General features: G+C 54.7%; 1 protein-coding gene across 2 annotated transcripts; it reads right to left on the bottom strand.

Moving 5' to 3' along the window:
• Positions 1-950: 950 nt before the first annotated feature.
• On the bottom strand, positions 951-8,764 carry FEZF2 (FEZ family zinc finger 2). 2 transcript variants are annotated; one of them, XM_081524549.1, is made up of 5 exons: positions 7,682-8,238; positions 6,411-7,323; positions 5,930-6,064; positions 5,595-5,727; positions 951-1,525 (listed from the first exon to the last, which is right to left on the bottom strand). In XM_081524549.1, the coding sequence occupies exons 2-5, from the start codon at positions 7,263-7,265 to the stop codon at positions 1,503-1,505; spliced, it is 1,146 nt and encodes a 381-aa protein (XP_081380675.1). In that variant the 5' UTR covers positions 7,266-7,323; positions 7,682-8,238; the 3' UTR covers positions 951-1,502. The 2 variants fall into 2 exon arrangements, with proteins under 2 accessions (XP_081380675.1, XP_081380674.1); XM_081524548.1 differs by lacking the exon at positions 951-1,525 and adding an exon at positions 4,019-4,708 and having other exon boundaries at positions 7,682-8,764.
• Positions 8,765-9,687: the final 923 nt, after the last annotated feature.

Here is a 9,687-nt window from a genome sequence, read left to right as displayed (position 1 = left end):
AGTCTAGGTCGTCTTTTCTTCCTGTCCCAGACAATCCTTTGTTGCCTCTAAATGCCTCATTCTTGAGTGATCCTGGTCGCGTAGATGGGCCCGATTGTTGACAGTTCATTATTGCGCTTTTGTCCATTAATCTTTCTTGCTGTGTTTTGCATGTGCATGCCTTAATGAGCTCCGTTGGCAATTAACATGTTTCTAGGAGCAAACTGGTTGCTCAGACGTTTGAGAGGGAAGTGCAGGGAAAAGGGCAACGCAGCTGCCTTGAGGTTGTTTATTTCCCAGCGTTTTCTCAAGACTCCAGTCCTCTCTCTGGCAGCACCCCCCCACACACACCCCTCACTGTTATTCACTCCCAGCTCATTCACCATCAGCACACCTGGATGCCTTGTTGCTGTGATTCTCGGGCCTGGCTCAGGCGACTCCCTATCCTCTTGTGAGCCAAACAGCAAAACGGGGACCTTACAGACACACTTCTGCAGCCGAGGCAAGAGTGAGCACAAGTGCCCCCCAAAATGCGTCTGGATGCTGGCAACTTCCCTGTGTCGCTCTTTGCAGAGAGGAACCTCTTACCCGCCTAAGGCAATAGGACTGTACAATCTGTTATGTACAAGGCTGTGGCTTTGGAAGAAGGAGGGTGTTTTTTTTTTTTTTTTTTTTGAGTCTTGCTGGCAAGATTGCTGAAGTGTGAGCAGTCATGGACAGAACAAACATCTTGTAGGGGAAAAGATAATTGGAGTCTTTTTTGTGTCTGTGACAGGATTCCCCTCCCCCGCAATTTGATTTTTTTTAAATATTTTTTAAGGGCGGCCTCTTCAATTTAATCAAGGTTAGAATATTAATATGCAGCTGATGACTACCTTGTTTAAGTCATTTGTTAATAGTGCAAACTACAAGTCATGCAAACAGCTTAATATTAAGAGGCGAAAATAAAAAAAAACAACCCAGAAAAGAGAACCTTTTGCCCATCAATTCCGATGCATGGGGAATAACCTAGAAGGATCTCAGTGAGGACAGTTACTTGTAACAGCTTAGCGTTGGCGTCAGAGCCTGCACTGGCTGCGAAAGGTGTTTAGTTACACAGATAGAAGGTTCCTTTTCTCCTCACACTACTTTCCAGGTGAAGAAATCCTTTTCTGAATCCCCCCGCCCCCACTGAAGCAAGCAGACGTGTTAAACTGAGGAGGGACTTCGAGCGAAGCCGAGCTAAGCCCTATAGATATGGAAGAACTCTGTTTATCTGCAATTACCGCCAGATGTGAAATAACACCTTCTCAGGGGAGAGCGATTGACAGGCGCTGGTGTGAAGGTTAAGTAACAATCAGGTTATGAGGGAACAACCTCAAAGAGGTTGGAGGAGTCAAGTAACTCTGCTCAGGTTCCACTCAGAGCTCTGATTCCTTACCTCTCCCCGACGGCAGAGAGAGATGAGCAGTCCAAGAGAGAAATGCCTCCTGTTCCACGCATTAGTATTATCTCATTTGCAGTCCTTTGCAAACATGGGATCTTCAACCCTCTTCAGAACCGTCACCTGGAAATAAATGTCTCCAGTTTATGAGATGGGCAACCCTTTTAGTCTTTCTCCTGTGAAAACATTACAGAAGAATTTCCTCAGAGAACCATTCTCTCCCTTGGTGGTTAGAAAGTTATTTCCCTGGATGGGTGTGCCCCATCTATTTTTCATTTATCTTTTCTTAAGGAGAAAGAGGAGAACCGAATCACCTATCCTGAATGCAGGCCAACTTTTTTAAAGCCAGTTCTCTAAGAGGAGGCTTCTGCGCTAAATTTTGTGGTGTCTGCCCCTTGCCCAAATTTCTGCAACTATTTAAGAAGAAGATGGGCTTGCCCTGGCCAGTGTCTGGTCTCCAAGAAGCCCCTCTGCCAAGGATCCTTCCCAAGATGCAAGAAGCAAAGGGTTTTTGATTGAGACAATCGGAGAGCACCCAAGAGCTCCCAGAAATGGGGGAGGGGTGTGTATCTGTGAGGCGGGGCTAATAAAACCTAGGGAGATAAAACTGGGATAGGATCGGACTCCTCAAACCAGCCCGCAAGCCCCCTGGGGATAGATGTCTGAGAAGAGCAAGGCGCTATTTCCGTATCTTTAGCCGCCAAGTCCTCCTCGCCCAATGTGGGGTTTCCTGGGGTTTGTGGCATCCACCGAGATTTCGGAGTTAAATCTGCATATCCCTCTGGGTCCCAATCTCCCCTCAGCGAAATGCAGCCAGAACGAGCTAACATTTAAATTCCTCCTCGCTTCCTCGCCCCCCTCCCCTGGCTGCGTCTTCCCAGACTTGGGAGGGGGAGAGAAATACAAAAAAAAAACGAGGACGCTCTCCTTTCAGGAAATGGAATTCTAATGTACACGTTCCTATTTCTGAATCGGAGGTACTAAAAATACCCCCGCGACAGCCTGAGGAAGCTGTCGCTGTCCTCTGTGCAAACAAAATCGACAATTCTCCTTCCCCGCGCAATGGGTCTGCGAATCGGGCGGGGGTTGGGGTGAGGACCCAACCTTTGGCTGTGACCTGGACAGAGCTTCCACCCAGCAGCCGAATGTCCTTTCCTGAGTCCCCACTGGGACATTCCTACCCCACCAACGAGGACTGAAGGCAGTTGGGATTTTCTAAGTCTAGACTCCGATTGCTGACCCTACCTGGTCCTGAGGCCCTAGGCAGGTCATTTAGTTTTGATCTCTGCCTCAATTTCTCCATCTTTCCACAGGGTGAGAATAATCACCCCCCAGCTTGCGGGTTGTGAACGTTCGAAAGCATATGGTTTGAGTGGCGTGGAGCAAGCGCTCCGGAATGTGAGCTTCTTTGATTGTGGGAGTCTCTGGCGCAAGCAGCGCTAAGCGCCTACTGTATACCGGGCTCTGGGATAATCCCCACTCAAGTCACTTTCAGAGTTACTTGGGAGTTTCCTTTTGCATCAACCATCTTTCCCTCCAAATACCCTCTACCTGCAGTGGGAATCCGCGTGGGATCAGCACCCAGACGCCGCCGCCCTAGCCCTTGCAGTGGCGAGGCTGCGTGGAAGCCCACTCCCCGGCCCCGCGCCACATTTCCTTCTGGCGCTGGGAAACACTGTTCCAGAAAACGTGGGCTGAATCGCGGCGCAAATATTAGGGGCGGGAGGAGAAGGCCCGGCGCGCCGAGCCAGTAATCCGAGCTCTTGATTATCCAGATTCGGATCAAACGGGGCGGCGGCGGCCGGCCCCCTCCTGGGAATGATTAGATGATTAATGTAATGCTGTTTGAAGGGTCTCTGTTTTCTCTCTTAATTTGGGTCATTACTTAGAAAGCAAGCGTGAGATCATTTCATCAGCGTGCTCGGCGGCGGAGATAGCTATTCAGGAAATGGGCTAACTGCGCGGTAATCAGGACGCTGGGGGCGGCGGCGGCGGCTGCGGGAGCCCGGGTGCGCCCTCCCGCGGCAGGGCGCACCGCACCCGGAGGCCGACCCCAGACCACAGCGCGGGCCGCGGAGCCCCAAAGCTCTGGATGGGCTGGGACACTTGGCCCCCAATTCTCGCCGCCAGGAATGATTGAGTGGAGGAGTGGCTCCCCTTACATCACCCAGACAAGAGGGTGTGCCCAGAAGCGCCCCGGCGCGGCAGTGCCCGGGCCATTTACCCCACTGTGGCGCGGCCCTTTGCTCTAGGACACGCACCCAAAACCTGCTCTCCAACACCTAGCCACTTTTAATCCCTTCTTTTAAAAAAAACTCACCCAAATAATGGCAACACCCAGAATCCCTTGGTCAGAACAGTTAGCAAATAAAAACTTGGTACAACGTGAGGGCCGCTGTAGGCCTTTGCATCCTCCGTTCCTGGGGGGGATCTGAACACGTTAGCGTGGCAGAAGGACCGATCTGGCTTCACCCTGGTTTCAGTACCCCCAGAAGACGTCGCATGTGGGCGGCCGAGAAATGCTAAAAACGCCTATTTCTTTTTCATTCTTTAGGGTTGCTGAGCTGACTCGCGGCGAGGGGAGGGGGGGAAAGAAAAGACGCACTAACGATTCTGTTTATTGAGTTATATATGTATATATTCCGTGTTCATGTGTACAGGAGAATTTACATGGCTGTATAAAGATGGCTGGGGGCGCCGCGCTCTTCCGGGACGTTCACGTGACAGGCTGGGGTTAAAACCCGCAGCCGCCGGAGGAGAAGCCAGAAGCCGAGGCCTGGAATTAAATATGTTTCGGCGCGCTGGGTTTAAATAAGTTTCCTGAATATACAAAGGTGGGGAGCCAGGCGTTTGCTGCCAGTCATCGAGGAAACGTTTAGCTTTCCAAAAATATGCTGGTTTCGATAAATAGATTTTAGCCTTTCTGCTATAGCTTTTTTTTCCCTCTCTCTCTCTCTCTCCTTTCTCTTAATTTTAGAAATAAGTTTATACGTGTGATCTGTTTGGGGGTTGAATAGGACTGGAAGGGAGGGCGAGGCAGGAGCTCTCAGCTCTGCACTGTCCGAGTCAGGTCCTTTGTGGAGGGGGCGGCGGGGCCCACGCTGTCGTGGAGTTTGCGCACGTGTTTCTTTAAGTCAAAGTTTCTGCAAAACCCTTTGCCGCAAGTGGCGCACGTGAAAGGCTTCTTGTCGTTGTGGGTGTGCATGTGGAAGGTCAGGTTGTAGACCTGATGAAAGGCCTTGTTGCAAATGGTACATTTGTACTGCTTCTCGCCGCTGTGGGTCAGCTTGTGATTCTTGTAGTTCCCTACAGGAGACCAAAAACAAAAAGGAGGGGGGGGGATAAAGTGGGGCGGGGAGGGGCCGGGTGTCCCGGGGTTGGCTCAGGTGCCCGCGTAAAGAAGGCGACGCTTGGCTAGGCAGCCGCGACCTCTCCGAGTGAAGAAGTTGTCAAACTTCGTACGCGTCAAGCCCCGGGCTCTCACTACAGAATGGAGGGCCGAGTGCCGCGTAGCCGCCCTGCGTCCCAGCCCCGCCCGGGCCAGAGGCCCGCGCAGCATCCCTCCCGCTGAGCTCCGCCGGCCCGGAAACTTTTGTGCTGCCCAGAGAGACGCATGGGGCCCTTGTCCGGGCCGCCGCCTCGCTCGAAGAAATTCGCATGAACCCAGGCTTCGTCTCCTATTATTATTATTATTTTCTTCTTATTATTTTTAAAGTTACTCCCTATGGTCCCCTAACTACCACTTGGAGATCCGAACGTGCCTGGGGAAATCCAAGTGGGATGCTGGAGACAGTAGCGGTTTCCCCCAGTCTAAACTGTTTCCAGGAGGTAGATTACGCCTCGAATTTTTTTTTTTTTCTCCATTTTCAAAAGAATCCCGGCTACAAAGGGACGCTTCCTCCACAGGGCGATACCTTGTCTTTCTCCAACTTCCTTTCCCTCTACCCCTTTCCTTCTTCCCATCTCCCAAATTCACAGTCTCCCCGTGCAACCAGCTTGAGTCCAGCGAGCTCTACTAATCCAACCCGGAGAGCTTCCACCGAAACCCCGTACAACCCGATTCCAAGAAATGCTGCGACTGAGCCCGCGGCCCTCGCGCTCTCTCTCTCCAGATCCTTCTTTGCCTTCCCGCTAGCGATGACCTGCCGAGTCCTAAGGGGAGGTGAGGAGAGGGCCTTGCCCCGCACGTTACCTTTTTGGTGAAAGCCTTTGCCGCAAAATTCACAGACGAAGGGCTTGTAGCCCGCGTGGATGCGAATGTGTGTGTTGAGCGTGGAGCTGCGGTTGAAGGCTTTGCCGCACTGGTTGCATTTATGCGGCTTTTCCTGCGGAGAGGGGCGTGCGCATCGTGAGGCTGAGGCCCCGGCTGGGAGAAGCCACCTTGGGGGGCACCTGGAAGGGGCACACCGAAGGGACAGGGGCCGCTGGTGGGGGTTATAAGGGGAACCCTTGGTCATTCTCTCCCCAACCCCATCACTTAGTTCCGGGTGTTGGGTACGGGTCGGGCCAGACCCGGGGCCCACGTACCTGGGTGTGGATAATTTTGTGTCTGCAGAGCGTGCTGGCCTGGCGGAAGCCTTTGCCACAGACTTTGCACACGAACGGTCTGGCTCCGGTGTGGACTGGCATGTGGCGGGTGAGGTTATAGTGAGCGTTAAATACCTATGGAAGCACACAAGGGGGCCTTGTGGCTGTCTGTCCAAGAGTCCGCCTGGCAGGGTTGGGGGGGCACGCAGAGACCACCTCCCCCAACCAAAAACCCCCTTCAGAAATCACAGCCCTTTTCATTTTGTCAAGAGCTTCCCAATCCACTGTTCGTGCCAGTCCTGTGAGGCCGCTGACAAAGGCATCCCCATTTTACAGAATAGGAAACTGAGGCCCAACCGTGCCCTCAATTCGAGTAGACAGCTACTAGGGAGCTCCCAAATTTGAGAAAGGGGCCGTCCAGGCTGCCCCTCAGGGAAGCAGCTGCTCACCCCTCCCAGCCCCCAAGGACCCCGAGCCTCACCTTTCCGCACACCTCGCAGGTGAAGTTTTTAGGCTTGCCGTCTGCTGAGCCCCCGGGCAGCTTGCTGTGGCCCTTGACGCCGCCGCGCTCGGCAGTCAGGGCCGAGTTCTCCTTCAGCACCTGCTCCAGAGGCGCAGGCAAGCGCTCCTTGTGGGCGTAGGGGGCTGGATGGGCAAACTTGTCCGCGGTCAGGCCGGCCAACTTGGCGTTCTCCAGCAAAAAGAGCTTGGGGTGCGCAGCCAGGGCAGCGGGGGCCTGTGTGTTGAGGAGACCGGACGGGAAGAGGTGGCCGCCGAGGAGCTCAGACGGCGGGTACGTGGCGGAGTCCAGGTAGTTGAAGTAGTAGAGCGAGCCGCTGGCCGGAAGCCCCACCGCCTGGTTGATGACCTGCGGCTTGATGACCCTGCCCGCGGGCAGCGCCGACGGTACCAGGCCCAGCTCGGCCTTGCAGCACACGCCACAGTTGGTTTTGCACAAGCCGCTGGCGCCGCACACCGGGGCCCCCCCACCGCCGCCTCCACCTCCTCCTCCGCCGCCGCCGCCGCTGCCGCCTGCCCGGAGGCTGCTTTTCCAGAGCTCAGAGTAACTGAGCAGCGTCTTGGACGGCACCTCGTAGCCTAGGGGCTGGAGGGGGATCATACAGGGCAGCGGCGAGCAGAGGTTGAGCAATTTCTTGCCCTGGCCGCCATCCGCCTCCAGTGCTCCCGGCCGGGGCTCAAAGGGCGCGCGGGGCTCCGACGTCTTAGCCATGATGCGCTCGATGGAAAAGGCCAGAGTCTTGGAAGTGGCCGGCGACGCTCCAGCGCGCGGGCAGGCCGGGGGCACCATGGTCTCCAGGGAAGCCGAGCTTGCCATGGCGCGCCGAGCCGAGTCGTACCGGACTGGGCCAGGGCGCAGCCTCTCTCCTCTAAGTCTGCATTCCGGAAAAGGCAGGGAGGGAAACCGCAATTTAATAAGCACCTTGTCGGGTCCAGGTCACCCATTTGCATTCAAATGAACAGGGCAGAACAAAGTGCACCCAAGGGTACCAAATTACCGCCCATTAACCCGCCGCGCAAAGGAACCCACCAGCCCCTGCCCCGGGACTTTGAAAGGGGGGGAAAGGGGGAGGGTTTACAGAGGAAGAAGAGAGAGGGAGAAAAAGAAAGAAAAGAGCCTCAAATTAACCCCCCTGAGCCGCTCCGTGGACCCCGGCCTCCGCCACGCGTGCTGGGAGCTAGATAGTGAAGGGGCAAAGGTAAAGAGGATCGGGAGAGCCACCTCGCATTTACCTCTTTTCCCCACCGCCAAGGAGATGCGGTCCGAGCCATGCAGCCTGTCTCCTCTGTCACATTTTGATGGCAAACATCTTCCCCTCCGCGTGAGATCACTGTCTTTTACATTCAGCTGACATCACATGAAGTCACTTGAAGTGGAATGACATGGGCGGCGGCGCGGCTCCTGTAGCGGCCCCTGTGTTCCACCGCGCCTGCCGGCCGCCGCCGCCACCGCCCCTCAAACTTTAAAAGGAGGCAACTGGCGCCCGCGCTCCCCTCGGGAAAGTGCGAGCGGTTCGCGAATCGGGAAGGAGGGAAGAGACGGGAGGGGGAGGGGGAGGAATCGTGATGGTTTTGCCGGCGGAAAAAAAAAGGGGGGGAGCCCAAACCCAGGCAGAGTTCCGTGCGTGATTCACAACTTCGGGGGCCTATAGGTTTGGGGGACGCGGAGAGGGCAGGGGGTCCCGGGAGCGCCGCCTCAAAGGGCCCCTGGGTGTCCGTCTAGTCACCGAAGTATCCCTTAGCCCTCTGCAGCCGCGCTGGGCATCGTGCTAATAAACTGCCATTTACCCACGGAGCCGGCGCCAGCCCCGAACACGCGCAAATGATAATTACCTCATTAGGATGTGGCGCATGGACGCGGGCGCCGCGTTTGGAGGGGGGAACTTGTTAATGGGGAAATATTAATTTATGCAAAAACAACCAGTTCGCCTTGGCTGGCGTCGGAGGTCGGGAGAGAGCTCCCGCAGCCAAAGGACGACCCCGTGGCGTCCGTAGGAGCAAGGCCGCGCGCCCAGATCCTGGGGGCTTCGGCGCCTGGAGGGTGCGCGGCCCCCTCTCCGACTTGCTCTCTGCCTGCAGCTGAGGGAGGCTGCACCCCGAGCGGGAGGGCTGTTTGAGAGCTTGATTGATCGGGATCGCTGATTTGTGATCGGGTTTCTGAGGCAAAGCCCGACTCCGCTGCGGGTTCAGGGCTGCGAGCGAGGAGGATTCCGAGGGCAGGTCTCCCCGCTGACGGGTACTTACTGTTTGTATAATTGAGACGGTCCAATCTCCACCTGTTTAAGGAGCAGATTGAAACAGCAGAACCTCCCCTGGATCCTATTAAAACGTTTTTCCTCCTAAGGCCATTCAGTCGAACCAATTTTCCGAAGTGATTCATAGAGCTGAATTCTGCCAAGGCAGCTCTTTCACTTTTAGCCACTAAAGCACCGCGTGGAACCGGGTTTTGTGTTTTTCTAAAATAAAGAGAAGGATTATCAGAGGGGAGAGGGAGGAGGACTGAAGGGGGGCGGGCAGAGACTTAGTGTGGCCAGAGGTACACGCAGAGGGAAGAAAAGGCCCTTTTCTAGACAGGCCCCAAGTAAGTTCGGAGGAATTCAGCGTTTTGTGCCTCGCCACAAAAGCAGCGCGCTCCGCGCTCGGTTTGGAGGGGCTGAATTCATCTGTTTGCAGACCATTCCACCTGCGTATCACAACAAACTGCTCAAAGACGCTCCAGCACTTTCAACAGGCCGGGTGCTCTTGGCGACAACAAAAGTGATCGAGGTTGAGGGTTCTTATGGGGAGGGGGATAGCGGCTAGCAAGAGAGAGAGGGAGAGAATTAGGTTTAGGAAAGGAGGAGAAGGGGATTCTGGGGTTAAAAAAAAAAAAACTTTTGGAGGGTTTTGTTTGTGGGACAATTATATCTTTCCTGCCGGCTTTTGCAAGACCAGGAGCTTTGTAGTAGCAACTACAGTTTCAGAGGATTATGGTTGGTATAATATAAGTAAACAGGGCTGAGTGTTTGATAGTGAATTCTCTCTCCAAAGGTGTAAGATCTTATGGAGCTCCAGAGAGTGCTGGTGGGAAGAAAACCCTCTCCTTTCTCACTCAAGAACACGTCTTGAGGGGGCTGAGTGCCCCATCCCAGGCCTCTCTCCTGCGAAACATCCCAGGAAAACCAGCAGGGGAAAAAGACAGGAAAGGTCTAGTTTTAAATTCAGGCAAAACCACTCCTTTCTCCCCTTTGGAATTTTTC

The sequence above is a fragment of the Giraffa tippelskirchi genome, chromosome 9, assembly GCF_054371585.1.
Source record: "Giraffa tippelskirchi isolate mGirTip1 chromosome 9, T2T-mGirTip1v1.2.pri, whole genome shotgun sequence".
Classification (NCBI taxonomy): domain Eukaryota; kingdom Metazoa; phylum Chordata; class Mammalia; order Artiodactyla; family Giraffidae; genus Giraffa; species Giraffa tippelskirchi.
The sequence above is the reverse complement of the archived record's forward strand: the minus strand, read 5'-3'. Positions and strand labels throughout refer to the sequence as shown.

Bases quoted from the DNA above. Each gene is read 5' to 3' on its own strand.
- FEZF2 (XM_081524548.1), bottom strand. From the start codon at position 7,265: ATGGCAAGCTCGGCTTCCCTGGAGACCATGGTGCCCCCGGCCTGCCCG. The intron at 5,728-5,929 runs GTACGTGGGCCC...CCCTCTCCGCAG, and splicing joins ACAAAATTATCCACACCCAG to GAAAAGCCGCATAAATGCAA. The intron at 4,709-5,594 runs GTAACGTGCGGG...GGTCTCCTGTAG, and splicing joins CAAAGGCTTTCACCAAAAAG to GGAACTACAAGAATCACAAG.